The sequence below is a fragment of the Salminus brasiliensis genome, chromosome 6, assembly GCF_030463535.1.
Source record: "Salminus brasiliensis chromosome 6, fSalBra1.hap2, whole genome shotgun sequence".
Taxonomy (NCBI): Eukaryota; Metazoa; Chordata; class Actinopteri; order Characiformes; family Bryconidae; genus Salminus; species Salminus brasiliensis.
Window position 1 is genome coordinate 21,616,939 of NC_132883.1, and position 17,017 is coordinate 21,633,955.

General features: G+C 38.7%; 3 protein-coding genes across 5 annotated transcripts in view; all 3 read right to left on the minus strand.

Moving 5' to 3' along the window:
- Window positions 1-1,730: 1,730 nt before the first annotated feature.
- Window positions 1,731-3,923, minus strand: dynll1 (dynein, light chain, LC8-type 1). 2 transcript variants are annotated; one of them, XM_072680998.1, is made up of 3 exons: window positions 3,822-3,923; window positions 2,512-2,650; window positions 1,731-2,350 (listed from the first exon to the last, which is right to left on the minus strand). In XM_072680998.1, the coding sequence occupies exons 2-3, from the start codon at window positions 2,641-2,643 to the stop codon at window positions 2,213-2,215; spliced, it is 270 nt and encodes an 89-aa protein (XP_072537099.1). In that variant the 5' UTR covers window positions 2,644-2,650; window positions 3,822-3,923; the 3' UTR covers window positions 1,731-2,212. The 2 variants fall into 2 exon arrangements, with proteins under 2 accessions (XP_072537099.1, XP_072537100.1); XM_072680999.1 differs by lacking the exon at window positions 3,822-3,923 and adding an exon at window positions 2,774-3,176.
- A 2,632-nt stretch (window positions 3,924-6,555) lies between these two features.
- polb (polymerase (DNA directed), beta) lies at window positions 6,556-13,330 on the minus strand. Its single transcript, XM_072682001.1, has 14 exons — window positions 13,141-13,330; window positions 12,443-12,500; window positions 12,289-12,355; window positions 11,916-11,990; window positions 11,161-11,219; window positions 11,022-11,071; window positions 10,884-10,935; window positions 10,649-10,703; window positions 10,329-10,401; window positions 10,085-10,155; window positions 9,102-9,188; window positions 8,947-9,014; window positions 8,438-8,577; window positions 6,556-7,255 (listed from the first exon to the last, which is right to left on the minus strand). Exons 1-14 carry the CDS (start codon window positions 13,199-13,201, stop codon window positions 7,161-7,163), a joined length of 1,011 nt encoding a protein of 336 aa, XP_072538102.1. The 5' UTR covers window positions 13,202-13,330; the 3' UTR covers window positions 6,556-7,160.
- A 413-nt stretch (window positions 13,331-13,743) lies between these two features.
- enkd1 (enkurin domain containing 1) overlaps window positions 13,744-17,017 on the minus strand; it is a 6,359-nt gene continuing 3,085 nt past the window's right edge. The window contains exons 6-8 of one of the 2 annotated variants that reach the window (XM_072681001.1): window positions 15,554-15,615; window positions 15,315-15,451; window positions 13,744-14,466 (exon numbers count right to left, since the gene is read on the minus strand). In XM_072681001.1, the coding sequence (XP_072537102.1) occupies window positions 14,306-14,466; window positions 15,315-15,451; window positions 15,554-15,615 (360 nt within the window). In that variant the 3' untranslated portion in view covers window positions 13,744-14,305. Of the gene's footprint in view, window positions 14,467-15,314; window positions 15,452-15,553; window positions 15,697-17,017 lie in introns of both variants that reach the window. The other variant, XM_072681000.1, reaches the window with a different exon arrangement.

Consider the following 17,017-nt stretch of genomic DNA (forward strand, 5'->3'; position numbering starts at 1 on the left):
CCACCAAAGATTTTCTATGGGGTTCAAGTCAGGTCAACTGTGTCGACCACTGTGATTCACCGTTGGCAGGGTGTTCTTTTCAGCACATGCTTCTTTCTTTCTCCATACCGCTGATCCATAGGCCTGAAAAGCTCTGTTTTTGTTTCATCGCTCCACAGAATAGAACTCCGAGATGTCTGTGGCTTATTGATTTGGTTTTGATCAGCTTGTGCTTTTAGGTCAGTACAGGTGTACAGGCATGGAGACCTAAAGCGTTGAGTAGCCTTAATGTGCAAACCAAAACCTTAGTGCCTGTTGCCACCAAAAGTAGGATACTTTGAAGTGTCCGTAAACTTCTGAAGTGTCTGTACTTTATTTGAGTAGTTGCGATTAATATGTTTTACTTCCCTACATAAACATGTTTAAACAATTAATCTATTTAATGTGATGCTCTGACAGAAAACCAACACACGTCCCCCGTCTGATTTGCAAATATGTGCTCTCCTAAAGGGGTGGTGTTGAGGGGCTTGAATAAATCTAAGTCATTAACAGTGGCATTTTGTGTTGAATTTGCAGAAACTACTTGTTATATTATATGTGTTTGAAGAATTTAATATATATGCTACATATCTGCTTTTGATTGGTTGAGATGGTGGAGTACTTGAACACTCTTCATTGGCAGAATTAAATTAGTCTTGTTGATTTCTTGGCACAGACCTGACTTTTTAGCAGAGTCTACATATTTTCAATAAGGTTGAGGTCAGGACTTTGGGAAAGCCCTTTCATGAGTTAAATTTCAGCCTGCTTTATCCATTCCATTTGGGGTCCAACAAGTCTAGCTGATGGTTGGTTTGAGGTTATGCTGAATAATTCTGAGGTAGTCTTCCTTCTTCATGATTCCATCTACTTGCAGTGTGCAGTGTGTCAGTCCCGAGACAGCTGCAAGACATGTTGCTACAACCACCAAGCCTAACAGTCGGTACAGTGTTCTTGGGGTTGAATGCCTCACCTTTACGCCTTCCAAACATCTTTGCCTCATCGAACCGCTCAGTTTTTTTATTCGGAAGGCTTTTGTTTTGCCCATGTGGTCAGTTGTGAGCTTTAGTTGAGCTTTAAAGTGTTGATTTAAGACTAATTTGACTGTAGACAGTGACCGTGGTATTCCAACAACATCCAGTTCATTGCAGGCCTGGGTCTTGGGTTGTTCTAGATCATTCTCTTACTTAACTTCGTTTCTTTCGGCTGAGGGTGACAGCTCAGATCCTCTTCTAGACCATGGCAAAATAGCTACAATTCCCAAAAACAAGCAAGTTGGAACTAATAATCTGGGAATCGGCAGTTGAGAAATGGCTCAAAGACAGAGAAGCTACCAGCTGTAGTCAATCATGATCACTGACAGAGGTTGAGAGATCTTGGCCAAAGACATTTTGGGACTTGCAGAAGTACTATTGAGTTTGGGTGTCTGACCCTGCTTCTGCTTTCAGACCTAATTGGTAAACCTGTCGGTATTATTGATAAATGCTGGAATTCCTTTAGCCCCAGAAACGTTTAAAAAGCTCAGCCCCAAAAGTTCAAATAAAATAAAAATCCAATATTACCATGTCAGTGATGAGGGTGTAGAAACATCTGATCATAACTGTACCTGCACAGGTCTTCTTGTTTACATCCATATTAAAGAAAAATGGTCTGACTGTTATTAAAATACTAAAGACAAAGCCAGTCAGTAATGACCCCAAGACTCAACAACAGCAAACGGTGAAGCCACATTAATGTTTATTTAAGAGACACACTAGAGGTTTATGTATAACAGTAAGGCCAACATACTCATATCAACAGTAATATAACCAACCCTGAGTGTGTGTCTCCTTATTGGTGCCTTGCAACTTCCAACAACATGTACCAACTGATCTTGAATTTCTTAAGATCTTGGTTCATATATAGCATTTTCAGGCTTTAAGCACCACATCGGTGTCCAGAACAAACCAATCCTTGCATCCACCCAGACAGCCAAACCATTTTGCTTTAATTAAAAAAATCCAAGTGACATAAAATGTTCAACCTGTGTATAGAAAACAAAAATAAATACATTTTTCCTCATCTTTCACAAACATTTTCTTAAAACAAAAAGAAGAACAAAAGGAGAAGCAGCCAAGAGAAGGCAGGTCCCAGAACAGGAATGATCAGCCTTTCTGTACAGTCAGTATTTTAACGGTTAGCCGATGATGAGGCCGTCTCAGCCGGACTTGAAGAGCAGAATTGCCACCTGGCCCAGATAGAAGTAGATGAAGTGCTTGGTCTCGTGGGTTACGTAGCTGCCGAAGTTCCTGCCCACAATGCAGTGCCAGGTGGGGTTGTACTTCTTATCAAATTCCTTGTGGAAGAGAGAAAGAGAGAGGATGCAAGCTTTTAGTTTAACCTGTACCCGAAGTTCTCACTGACAGTACACAGAATTCTGGATCACACCTCAAGTCTATTCTCTGCTCGCAGGTAGCTGCGACTCTCTGGCCAACCTCAGATATACTGAAGGCTCACCTTTTTGATGTAGGCAGCAATGTCCTTCTCGATGTTGTACTTCTCCAGAGCCTGGGTGGCACATTCAACAGCATCCTGCTGCATCTCCTCGGACATGTCCGCATTTTTGATGACTGCCTTCCTGTCAGACATGGTTGCTCTGCAAATATATGGAGATTTTTTACAGATATTTCACAAGATATACAGACAACCCTTCCGATTCCTCTTCTTCTCGCAGAAATCATTTAAGAGACATTTGGAGAACGCATTGCCATATAGCTACCTCAGCTTTCTTTTCAGAAAGGCCACGAAATAGAGCTTACTGCACAGTCCGACTACTCAGAAGGAGATAACTAAAAGAGCATCTCTCAGTCGCTACTGAAGAAAGTCGAAGCTGATCTGGTGGAGCTTCACTGCGCTGTGCGGTGTGCCAACACGGAACCAAAGGATCACAGCAGATTTTCACACACAACACGCAAAGGCGAAAAATCGCATCCGTAACCCAACATGTTCTCCCCTAAACAATGCTCTTACAGAAAAATCACAGCTTCCCCAGCAAGAGGCGGTTACATAATGTCAGCACATGGCTGCTGGAGAGCCTTTTCTTCCATCGTTATTGCATAACGATCCCATCAGCACTAAGTCCACACTATTCGCGCTGTCGTTGCTATGGCCACCTCGTCGAGATTCTATTGCTGACCTACTCCCTCGTGTATCAAGAGACATCACTGCTCTGCCTGCAGCTCCACTGTTTAATGATATAATGATGGCGCTGAATCTGGACATTGTTGGTCATTTTTTTTCTCAAATTCATTTTTATTTTTATCATTAATATGCAAAAATATGAAAGGCAATCGAACAGCAGTAAGATGTATTAGATCTGTGTCGTATGGGCATCGTTATGAGGCCCTTACCTGGTCTACTAAAGGAAATGCCCCAACGTGTGTCTATATATATATATATATATATATATATATATATATATATATATACATATATATATATATATATTTTTTTTTTTTTTTTTTTTTTTGTGTAACTGTTGGCTATTAGCTAGCTAGCTCATTTCTGACCACATACTATCATCACTAGGCAGCATTATATATTTGATATGAATAGCGGCATGATGTACTCCTGTGTTAAAAGGTCAATGTTAGCTAGCTAACGTTAGTTGCGTCAAGAAACGCAAAAATATCTCAAGTGCGGCTGAACCAAGTTGCAAAGACGTGACTCCTAATTTTAAAAAATACATATATAGATTTATATATATCTTAGGCATTAGGCAAACCGACCTCACATATCATATACAATTCACAAAGGCATTTATTTACCTGATATCCCCGAGTCCACACAACGAGAAGGGTAATGAATTGCTCTAACCGCCTCTGCTGAACTCCCGCTAAGTGGTTGACTGAAAGTAATGTGGGTGTGTTACCGACGACTCGTTGTGCTCAGTCTTGTGTGCTATTGGCTACCGCTTGCCTTCACGGTCTCGCCATTGGCCAGAATTCCAGCGTTCTCTCCACAGTTTACGCCAGCATTTTATTTCAAACCATAATGCTTTGCGGTCGAGACGCTTTCACTGTATCCATGACAACGGGCGAGAATGTCAAAAACAAACGCTTAATTGATGACGTTATCATTACTGCAAAAATGTCGGAAAACCACCCTAGTATCAAACTGAGGGATCAATAAAATAAAAATAAATAAATAAACGAGTAAGAGACTAATCCAGGACTTGTTTGGACAAAAATTTAAGTTTGATTTTTTTTATAAATGTAAATTTCACCTGTGTGCTCTACGGTAGATTACAATATTGAGATGGGAGATTCTAGCATAGCCAGCACTAGCGTTACGTTGCTAACTTTGATCTGATCTCATTTATTAAAAAATCTTAATTATATTTAGTCTTATTTAGACTCAATATATTTAGATTCTATCAATTGATTTATTTGATAGAATAAACTGCCACATAAACCGACTGTTTTTAGAAATAGCTCCAGATGAGTGTGTGTCTAATGTGGCGGGGTGTTCAGGCGTGAAGCGGAGGGAGGGAGGAAAAGTAGGGAAGTTGAGACAGGAATAATTTCCCCCACTTTGTAGCTTGTAGTGTGTTTAATTGTGAAGATCGACTCTCAGAGAAACATCAGGATCAGAAGTTTAGTTAGTCCAGCACTGATTCGCCGACTCCTTCTATACAGTATGAGACTTAATGAAGAATAGTCACACTGATCATCACTGCTGTCATATATTCATATATGAACCTCCTGAACTGCCTGTTTACTCCTCATTTACATTTACACATTCCATTTACTGTTAGTGCAGTAACCTTTTTAATATTTGTACATTTTTGTGCTTATTGTCTATGCTCCATCATATTTTTTCCTATTGTCCTTAAACTTTTGTATGTCCTACCTATTCTGCAGCGGAGACTTAACCTAACTGTGCTTGGTTGTACTGTACAAGCCTGTATTAGTATAATAGCAGAGTTGAATTGAACTGAATTGAATGTAAGTACTTAGGCACAGAGTACACTCAGATTCAGTTTTCCAGTTAGTGAGTTTAGTTTATTATCCATGGAGGAAATTCTTTTCACGGTCCAAATACAAGTTGTTGTGGCACAAAGGTCGAACTAAACCTAAGAGAAGTCGCCGTATAGACAATCAAACTGTCACACACACTTTTAAGAGCAAACAAAACGGTTCAGCTCTGGCATCTATTTATACAGTTATTTATTGTCATGATTGCACCTGCAGTCACACAGGACTGCTCAGACATTGCAGGTGTAGAAATGACTGATAAACACTAAACAAATACAAAGTTCATCTGTATTTTTGTATCTTGTAACTTTTCCTTCAGAGCCGTCTCACACCATTCTGTTACATTTTCAGAACGTTTATCACGTCATCTAAAGGAACAACTTCCTCCGCAGTCTGGGCACAGCATCCATCAGTGGGATCAGACCACCACAGGACAACCACTGTCCAGCTATGACCTGAGTGGAGGATCATTCTCAGCACAGTGAGGAGACTGACATGTTGTGCTGTGTGTGGCGTTGGTACGAGTCAATCAGACAACAGTGCTTTCTTTACACATGTTCACCACCCATCGACACTCAGCCAAGATTCTCTGCCAGACACGGAATCATTTTAAGTGATCCTAGACCTGTTGGGACGGTGTTCTGTCAAGTTGTGCTTCCCAAATTTCATGCCGGACTGGATTTGAAAACCACTGGGTGGCTATTGTTCTGTGCCTGATGCCATGACCATGTGACTGCCACTGCCATGCTGAGAACGTGCAGCCTTTTATTCCTGGTGGAGAATTGGAATTGCACAGAACCTGGGAGCATTGGAGTAAGCTGGCATGAACACAACCGCTGGGCTTAACAGATGCTTGTGTGCAGTTACACCATTTTCTTGCATTAAATGCCTGAACCCACACTAAAATTATACTAAATAAAACAAAGGTCTATCTGTTAGCGTAAGACTAGGGTTTAGTACTCTGCCACAAGAAGCACCACTATTACATTTCTATTACATTACTATTACACATTTTCGTATTCATGAATTCCACAAAACATAGTTCCAGTAGACATCCCATGAAGCAGTCAGTCAGTGTTAGCATTCATACAATCACAAATACAAAAATATGGGCCAATTGGGTTAAAAAAAAAAAAGTAATTTAGAACACTGCTAAACCCCAAGTGTATCTATTGCGTATTAAAAAAAGGTTATTTCTACACCGCATATATAGACTATAACTGAACTGCTTGGTTGTATGTTCAAATATTCTCAGCATTTCTAACTGGAACAGACCATTTTTACACATTTTTGTCAACTGTAGGAATATGATATTGGATTTATCTTAATGTTTAGATTTATCTGACCTGAAAATGATTTACAGTCTATTTTATAATAATGCTCAGCTCTTCACGTCCTTAAACAGACAATGTCCTTAATATACAACTTCCAGTTTACGGCACCATAAAACATGCCGATCATCCTGACTTCCTTTTTCAGTTACATATTAGCAGGCTCATCAATGACAGTGCTTATAAAAACATGGTCAATTATGCTTGTGTTTAATCATTTCTTCAGCACAGCAAATTCATGTCGAACAAACCACTCATCAATACCAAATATTAGAGCATAGAAACACTCCAAAACAATAAAAACTACCCTAAAAATCCTGTAACAGGTTTTTTGTTTGGCTTCCATTTTGTATACATGATAAAGAAACCTCAATAAAAATAACAAACATTTTAAATAACATAAAACCTTCCTTTGAAATATCCCCAACAAAAATCTGAAGAAATTAAAACAAATAAAAGCACCACCCTCATTAACATGTAAATGACACTCACAAGCATTGTCTATATTTTTTTTTTGCATTCAGTCTCTTCTGATTCAGTTTTTCTGTCATAATAATCAGTATCCTCATGATTTTAGTTATACATGTTTAAAATTATACAATCTGACTCTCAGCTACTGTTGATGATACTCACTCAAAACACAACATACCACTCTATCCTAAATTCTCCTGCTTATGAAAAACATTTGTAACCTATAACTGAACTACTCACTCATACACACATAATATAGCCCTGAAGACAAGACTGAGCACCTGCGTATTCACTGTTTATTGACGCCTCTCTAGACTGTAATTCTTTTTCACTGGCTGCGGTCCTTTGGTTCTTTGTATCTCATATGGATGTAGTCAAAGATGTCCTTTTCACTGTCCACCAGCAAGGGCTCTCCAGGCATACCTACAACACAGAACATAGTCTCTGTTATTCATATTGAAAAGGTTTGTAACTTACTTTGAAACCTGAGATGGTCACTTTAGGAACAAATAGCAGGAACTTTCATGTACATCTGGCCTAAAAAACAAAAATGCTAACTAACTAACTAAAGAAAAAAGACTGTGAAGTGTGAATCTTGCCCCTGTTTGCATGTGCATGCAAGTGTGCATGATTTAATGCGCTCTGACTAACTCATTTTCTGAGTAAGAAGGGTGGTAAATTTAAAAGCACTAAAATGAAGTGACACTATCATGCAGAACTAAAATCAACAACATTAGAACAAGCAAAGCTCAGCTTGTAGTATTAGGAACATTTAGTTTTAAGGTGCCAAATAAAGGGAAGCCTGCATTTTCCTTCCCAGAGCTGATTAATGAGAATTTGGTACAATGAAGTGACAAAGCATGAATCCCAAGCACTGTTGTGTCCTCCTTCAAACACAAATCCCAAATAACCACAATAGCACTGTAAAAACGAACAGATTTCCCATTCAGTTTTGTAAAAGTTATGACCCCCCTAGTCCAAGATGTTGGAATGTTAACAAGCAGCGGCAAAATCTGGGATTTTGTTACTTCTGTTGTCAGTTTTCCCAGGGTGTGCATCAGTAAACACTTGTTAGCTGCATATCCCCACCAGAATAGATACTGGAGAACAGAATGTGGATTCTGGATGCAACGAGAGTCAGGTCTCATGACCATGCCTTTGCCTGAGTGCATTTTCTGGGGAAGGGATGTTGAAATTGGTACGAAAGCCAGGAAGCATGGGAAGGAGCGAGCATGTATGCTAGACTAAAAGCTAACTCCAGCCTAGCAGAATTCCAGATGAGGCCATTCAACCAACTAACAAGATATTGAGCAAAAATCGAGCTGGCAGGAAAAATTACAATATTCTTGTTGCCTAATTCTGAGCCATCTTGGTGCCTCACTGTAAACCAGCCAGTTGGTGCAGTTATTAAAATATTCATGAGCCTAGAAAGAGAACTCACGTTTTTTCATTCTAGCTGTAAAATGTGTGTGTATATCCTTTTTTCTGCAGTAACCAAACTTGCATACCTTTTACGTAGGCATCAGATAATCTACAATACTGAATAAATGCATTTTATGGTACCAACAGAACAAACAGAAACACAAACAGTTGTTCATATCTTACCAGTGACCCCTAGTGGACGGATAGTGTACTCATTCAGGGTAAAGCCCTTCTCCAGAGCGTGGGTCCTCATATTCTTATTGAATATGTCACTCCCAGTGAAGTACAGCACACCACAATAATACTGATCCTTGGGAATTAGCCTGTAAAGAGACAATTATCCACAACACTCAGTACAGGCAGACTCAGAAAACAGGTAGTTCTGTGTCTAGAAGCTAATTTGCCTGTTTGCATGTTCAAACCTGTGGTATGTGTGTCATACACGTATCAGCTATTTATTAATGCAGTTGTAAAACCATTGCGCTGTATGTAAGATCTTTGAGAGTTATCTTAAAAGGCAACCATAACCTTCTGGTACTAAACTACATCGCTTGGTGAAAGAGCTGTTTATTGCCATTAAAATGATATGCAATAAACCACTCACAGCTGTGGTAAAATCTTTTTTTTCTACATTAGGAGAGTGTGAACAGAACAAAGGCAGATTAAAGAGTGTCTCTGCTATTACTGCGCACCTGATATCAATACGGCGATGATCATTCTCATTGTCATCCTCCTCTTCTTTGTGCAGCTGACATACACCCTAAGGATTGTAAAGGACATTACAATTAGAGAGCATGCCAGGCAGGTCAAGATAAAGAAAGGGAAACGGAAATGGAAGAGCTCTTACCATAAACTTAGTTTCTCCTTTGGATAGGGTATCAGTAATAAAGCCAATAGACTCCAGGTGCTCCACCACTGCATGTAGCAGTCGTGGCTAGAAAAAAGAATGAGTAAACGGTAAAATTTCAGTGCAAACGGACATTTGCATTTTCCTGCACTGGTCAAGGCAAGGCTAAAAAATGAATAATAATAATAAAAATGGTGGTTTATGGTTTAAACAAATGTGATTCATCACTTGCTCCAGGTGCAGTCTATTAGCCCAGACATGTTAGATACCTGAAGTTTGCTTCTATAGTTTAGAGCTGTAGATGTTAACATTGCTAATACACACTGGACTTAAACTGCTCACCAATCAGATCTCAACACCAAACCCAAAACCACTAAATACTTCTCAATCTGCTCCAAACACATCAAGATCTTCATTTGCTTCACACACTAAACAAAACAGTAAGAAACACTATGACTCACTGCTTCTGCTCCTATTTGCATTTTTGGTTGATCTTTTTACTTATTTACATTTCTACATTTTCTATAGATGGAGTCTGCCAGGCATTTACCAAGATGAGATTATGTCAGTCTAAACCCTGTGTCTGTTAGCAGTGTTAGCCTAGACTCTCCTATTTTAAAGTAAAGCAGCACTGGTCAGATGCCAAGCATGTCTTGCCTGATCGACTTAATAGATCATGCCAATTAAATTTTTTCCCCAAACTATACCTTTGTTAACATGATTCTCTGTTCAACATGATTTTGCAATGCCGTTGTTTAGTTTAGTTTTCAGATGTAAAGAATATGACCCTAAATGTTGACATGGAGACATATCAGAGAAAAGCTTTTTGTTAGCTTCATTCTGAATGTGTGTGCATGCTCGCTCAGAAACTACTGCAGTGCATCCAACAATACAGGCAGCACCATCTTCTTTTACAGACCTACAGACATTTGATTACTGAAAGAATGCAGTTTCACATGATTATTGCCTCAACAAGTGCTTACTTGTTTCTCAGATTGGGAAGTAAAGTCTGGGTGGGTTAGCAAGATATCAATATCACCACTCGAGTCTGCTCCTGAAGATGACAAAGATTATATTCAACACACTGTCTTTATACACCTACTATGGAGAGGCTGTATTTTTTACACTGTTGTCCAGCTGTTAGCTAGTAATTACGCAGCATATTAACGATTCATAAATAATTTATTAGAAAACAACTTATTTATGTAACATTATAATTAAGCAAACCTCGTCGGTAGCTGCCACAGATGGTGCCAATGTACTCTGGGTCCAACTGCTCAAGCTCTTGCAATATCAGAGACTGCAACACGCAAAACAACATGCAAATACATTACTACATTAACTTGGTCAGATTATATTAGGGGTGCCCTATCCTGGTCATGGAGATCTACTGTTATTTCAAGAGTTCAGATCCAACACACACAGATTTCATGGTAGATTTTGAGTCGGAGCTGAACTCTGCAGAGTGGCAGATTACCAGGTATAAGACTTAACAACCCCGGGCTACATAATGTCACTGCCAGCACTACTCAGGAATATTATCTCACCTCCATTTTCTGCATCTCTGAGCGGGGAATCCTCTTTTCAAATTCTTCAAAGTATCTTTAGGGATGGTGAGAAAAAACAACATAACATTTTAACTATTGTATTTTTATATTGGTTTTTTTTTTACTCAATACAAATGAGCAGCAAAAAGAAACATTACATTTGCATACAAACAACAATTTTATTGCAAAATAACATTCAAATGAAAGCTTATTATAGACATATGCACACACTTACTTTAGACCAATTTGCTGGTGGTGGTTCAGCTTGTGCTCAATTTTCTTCAGATCTGAAGAGGAGATTGATGAAAGACAATAAAAGCTGTGACTAAAACATATACAACAGAAAAAAAAAGAAAAAGATGGGAAAACAAACCTTCCAAAGTTTTAACTCCTTCCTCATAGAACTTTCTAGCAGCAGCTGGCCTAACAAGAAAGGATCAGCAAGGCATTAGTGCATTTAGAGATTACACAAATAAGAGATAGAATTGTAAGGTAAAGCAAAATGAACATACCCGATTCCAGTCACTCTGGTTAAAAAGTTGATAGATGAGCTGGTGTCATCACTGCGAATCTGCAGAGGATTCATGTAATCCCATTGTAAGTTTTACAGAAGTGTTTTCTGCTATTTGCTGCATAAAAGACGCTAATGAATACAAGCTAACTCTCATGCACAGTTACGGTGTCTTTCACAGCAGTTGTTGTTGGTGCTGCCTGTGCAAGAGTTTGGGCTCCTTACTGAGTCAGGACTTAGTAACACCCCCTTTGGCAGAAATTACAGCTCGCAAATGGGTAAAAGTCTAGAGTTATAGTTTTCAATTTTGACCATTAGTCCACAGCACTGTTTTCCAATACATAGCTTGAGAAAACTCCACAGCTAAGGTTTCCTTCATATAACTCTTTCACAAAGATTGTGTTTGCGCAAGCAACGCTACACAGTGAAACTGTGTAACGCCCCCCAAAGAGTTTTCTTAGCATACCAGATCTCATCTTGACCGGTTCACTAGAACTGCCATTTACTAACAATATTCTGCACTGTAGAAAACCCAAGCTGAAATGCTTGGCTGTCTTCTCATAGTCGTCCACTGCCTTGTGGGCATTGACTACTTTCATTTGCAGATCTTAGACAAAACTTGCCCAAACCTTTGTTTAAGACTATAAATTGCCTACAAAGACTGGCGTAATTATGACAATACATGTCTTTTATGTTCTTGTCCTCTCAAATACAGTTATTACCAGAATTAACATTACTCATTACAAGACCTTTTACCTTTTCCAGTTTACGAAGTTTTCCTGTGCTTAAAAACTCATCTATTTTCTCAGCGATCTTCGCACCAACTCCATCCTGAAGGAGGCATACAAGAAAAACATGATATTACTCAGATTCTTATTTTCTAGGTAAAGGTAAAGGTAAAGGTGCACGTATTTGTCACTGTACAGTGTACACTGTACAGCGAAATGTGTCCTCCGCATTTAACCCATCTGGTAGTGAACACACACACTCACACACGTGTTAGGGGCTGTGAGTACACACACACACCCAGAGCGGTGGGCAGCCAACTCCAGCGCCCGGGGAGCAGAGAGGGTAAAGGGCCTTGCTCACCAACATGTAATGAAAGGAAGGAGAGTGAATGTGTATTTACCAGCTTTTTTGCTTCTGTGCCACTTTTGATTTTTTGCGGGTATTTAGCAATCACAGAGGCGGCTTTCCTAAAGAGAAAGCACTGAGCATGAATCACAAACACAAAGCGGCACCAAAAGCAGATATGCTCTGATTAAGTAATCCCACTGCTTTACCTGTAGGCATTGTATTTATGGATGGCTCTGTTGACATTTCTTTCATAATTGGCCAATTCTAAAAAATAAAAAATAAATAAAAAACAGAAAAAGGGAAAAAGTGTCAGTTTAGGAGAGTGGATTAAGAGAAACATTCATAAAATAATGTCAATCAAACAAACACATATAGCACTAGCTCCACGTCTGAGCAGCTGAGCAGGACTCAATGGAGGGGGCTTTAAACCCTCAGCAGATCTCAGCGACTCTCTTTTACAGTGGATTTGAACTGTGTTTGGGTCTATGACCATTTAATCCATATAATTCAATGTAGTTAAGTTACATTTACAAGTACACGCTACAAAACAGTGACCTGGTAGACTTTTCTTTCTTCTTTCATGAACTAATGTTAGCTTGCTGGCTAGCTAAGAGCAAGAGTCCTCAGTTAGCCGGGCAGTTAGCCGGGCAGTTAGCCGGCTAACGGTCACATGAGCTAAACTGCAGCTGTTCTTGCGACAGGAGGGGACATTAAAAGTCACTATTCTCGAGTGGTGAGAGTACAGGGTATGCGAGACAGTATGGGCAAGTCAGCAAAGTCACAGAAATGACCGATCACAGCCAGGACACTGCATCAGTCAGCTAGCTACCTTGCTAACACTGGAACACTGGCTTTGCTAAGCTAGTGCTAACTCTTCCAGCTCACTGTCAGGGAAAAGGCTTACCGATGAGGAAATCTGTGATCCCCTCGTTTAGAGTCTCCTGTGGCGCTTTCCGCTTACTCATTTTTATCTCTCGGGTTATGGGTTATGTTTATCTCCGTGGTGGTCTTTACTTTATGTCAGTAAAGCCAGTCAGTTGATGGTGAGAGGATGAAGACAAAGCTCCTGGCTGTGATCTATGATCTGGCCAGAGAGCCCACTCGCACACATACGTCATTACGTCACGGACGTCGTGGACTCGTACGGGGAGAGCTGCAGCTTCACGATCATCTAAAAGATTTATTAATCAACTGATATAATAATAATAATAATAATAATAATATACAATACTGCTACTAATAATAACATATAATAATAATAATTATATTATTATTATTGTTGTTGTCATTATTATTATAATTATTAATATTATTATCAGCAGTTTTATCAACCCACACTGTCATTGTACTATACAGACTGTATTAAGGCCATGTTCAAACTTTCTTCACTGACCACTATGATAGCATTTAAACTCAATAATACAATAATGTCCAAACTAGTCTTCAGTATGAATGAAATATTGACTTTGAATTGAATTACATTTTTTATTTTCTTTTAAATCCACCTCCTCTAATTCTACTAATTCCATGACAAAAGGCACACTAATGTAGGAAAATGACAGATTATTATCATATTGAAACATTTGTTGTTGAAGCCACTTAATGAAAAAAACAAACAAATCCAAGTTCCAGATATTACATGAATTGTACATTTAGATTAAACACATACACATTTAAATCTGCATTCCTTAAAATGACTTTTCTCAGCAACAATACGTATATAAGATCATGAAAAAAACATACTATGAGCCTCTCATCATTTTGTCAACCCATTGTAACTCAAAATACAGATGTATTTTTGTTCTGATGTTCGCTAACAATGAACAGACCCCTTAAACCGAATGACTGAAATGTTCATTATGTTCACACACAGTCTTTTACCTTCAGTCTTCAAGTCTCCAAATGTTATTCAATTATTTCAGAAATCCTATTATACATTCAAATGGTCTTTAGTGTGGATGACTATATGAACTTGTGATGAATTCAGATCTGTGAACCGAAATGTGCCGTCAGCTCCAGGTCTGTGACGGAAAGGTAATGAACACTAAGTGTGGTTAGACGAGTGATGGCTAGGAGTCATTTTTCACGTAGACTTTGTCACGAGAGAATATCTTGATGGCCTCCTCCACTTCAGAGAGACGTCGGTCGATCTCTGCGCGACGTGATCGCACACTCACTGTGTCAGCTCTGACTGGGAGAGAGAGCAGCTCACTCACTAGAGACCTGTGTGCTACACAGACATAAAGAGAGAGAGAGAGAGAGAGAGAGAGAGAGAGAGAGGTTTCTTTACTTTGTCCAAGACTTTTGGGTTTAGTCAGCAGGAATCTGTTGTATATGATCATGTATTGTAACTTGGACTGTCGCTATCGATTATATTAGCATTCCAGCATGCTACAGATCATTTTGATGATTATCTTATTGATGTCCAATAAGAGTTTTGAAAAAATAAACAAACAACAGAACAATAAAAATGACAGAATACTTAACAGTAAAATATTACACTAGGAGATCTCTAAAAATACGTTTATTGATTGAGAGCAGGCCCTCTCATCAGGGGATTGCCTGTTCATTCCCCAGCATTAGCGGCAGTTAGAAAAGAAGTGGGAAGTTGGCTTGCGAATTGGGGGAAGCACTAGGAGTCTTAATTAGTTTGAGAGAATGAAAATGCACTTAAAAGGGTGTATCAGTAGCTGGACCCTGAGAAAGCACAACTGGTCATGCTCTCTCTGGGTGGTTAGATGCCGCAGTTTCCCCCTTATTGCTTCCATTGCGACGCTGGTTGGCACAGGCATATGTTGGCTAATGTATCATAGCTGGAGAGCCAACACTTTCCTTTGAGCACGATGGCTGCCTTGTGATGCTGCACTGGCAGCGGTTCAAAAATAGGCAGTGGCTGACTTGTCCTCACCCTCCTAGTGTCGGGAGCTTTGCAAGTGATAGAGGGGAGTCCTAGTGAGTGGGCGGGTTAAATATAATATTATTTATTATTATTCATTTAATCACTGGTGATTCAGCTTGTCAGTTTTCTAGTCGTGACAGGCCTAGATGCAAATGAATAGTTTTGTGAAAAAAGCATACTTTCTTTGAGTGATTTCAGAGTTTCCTGCTTCTCTCTTTCTGACATCTGAGTGTGTCCAGCAGGTACAGACGGGTCAGGAGTATTCTTTCTTCTCTCTTCTGCCTCCCTTCGCCACTGCTGCTTTCTTTCCTCCAGACTTAAGTGGGGGAAAGAAGGAGAAAGAAGAAAAAAAGAAAAAAAATGACCCCTGAACAATCACTGACACTCATAAGGGTAGAAGTTTGATATCATTACTCACTACTGTGGCACACGGCCCTTGACCGCACTTGGTGGCTGCTTGTTGCGCAGGTCCTGTAGGGACTGAGAGCGTTTCAGTGCAGTCTTACTTGCAGCGCGAGCGTTATGGCTGACAAAGTCCACAAAGTGTCCTCTCACCTCCATCTACACCAGCACAAATCACAATGCTACATTCTATTGATCTTACTGCAATCACACTCTACACATTAGACTTCATTTTACAGGGTTGTACATGGTTTCAAATCAAACCAAATAAAAGTTCTTTTGTCACAAACATAGTCATACACTGTACAACTAGAAGTGAAATGCTTTGATAACTGCCTGTTCACATTAAGCAAGAGATATATATGATATATAATATAAAAGCATGTAAAAGGTAAAAGATAATGCCAATATGTCAAATAACATAAAATGAAAGAAATATATAGAGATAATATATCTAAAATATATAGGTATGGAATAGCAAACTACATTACAGTGAATAGTAAACTACATTTACATAAAACATAAATGAAGAATGTAACAGTAGTGTGCAATGTAGCATTGTGTGCAGATGAGCATTGTTGAGCATAAAGTGCAAACGTGAATGTGCAACTTTCTAATGCTGTGCAACTGAGCAGGAAGTAATATTATAACTATCTGTGTTTAATGTTCAATGACAAGTCATGTGTTTGATGTGATGATTTGACCATAAATGGGTGTATAAAACTGTTTAATATTTGATCAGTTTACTCTTTTACATATATGTATAAATCTTCTGTCTGGTTGGGCTGTATAGAAATTTGATCATAATATTTCATAGATGAAAATGCTAATTTTGCAGTTTAACTTTAAATCATTATTAACTTGGTCATCACAAAATTAACAAACTGAAAACATAAATGCTTAAAATACTAACTGATAGAACTTGTACTCAAATGGTAGGCAATGTGATCAGACTAGCCAATGAAAGTGAGAGCAGTATGATTTTTTTGTTTTTTATCACTGGCCAACCACGTTTTGTTCCTAGACCACCCAAAATGACAGCTTTCAACATTAAAAATACATAATAAATAAAATACATAAATAAACCAGAAAAGATCTGTTTGTAATATGTTACATATTCACAATTTAATTTATGACTTTAACCAAAATAAATCTCAATGCAACCACAAACCATAACTGCTACAGTCTGAATCTAGGATTTTTCATGATACTGATACAAGAGGTATAAGGTTATAGAGTACTGCATTAGAGATTTAGTGGTGATACACCGGCATGCAAATATCTGGGCAGCCCTGGTTACTGTGAATATGCAAAAAGCATTTACATAATAACATTACATTTATACATAATACAAATAATATTGTAATATTTTTACATGTATTTCTCACCATAGGGATGTTACTAGCTACACACTTTGCAGGACACACAAACTGTTGCTTCTGTCCCTTTTCATTTTTTTTGTTATTTTGAAACTGTAAGA

Coding starts and splice junctions, on each gene's coding strand:
- dynll1 (XM_072680998.1), bottom strand. CDS start 2,643: ATGTCTGACAGGAAGGCAGTCATCAAAAATGCGGACATGTCCGAGGAG. Junction 2,351..2,511: donor TTGCTGCCTACATCAAAAAG/GTGAGCCTTCAG, acceptor CTCTTCCACAAG/GAATTTGATAAGAAGTACAA.
- polb (XM_072682001.1), bottom strand. CDS start 13,201: ATGAGTAAGCGGAAAGCGCCACAGGAGACTCTAAACGAGGGGATCACA. Junction 11,072..11,160: donor ACCAGAGTGACTGGAATCGG/GTATGTTCATTT, acceptor CTTTCTTGTTAG/GCCAGCTGCTGCTAGAAAGT. Junction 10,156..10,328: donor CTGTGGCAGCTACCGACGAG/GTTTGCTTAATT, acceptor TGTCATCTTCAG/GAGCAGACTCGAGTGGTGAT.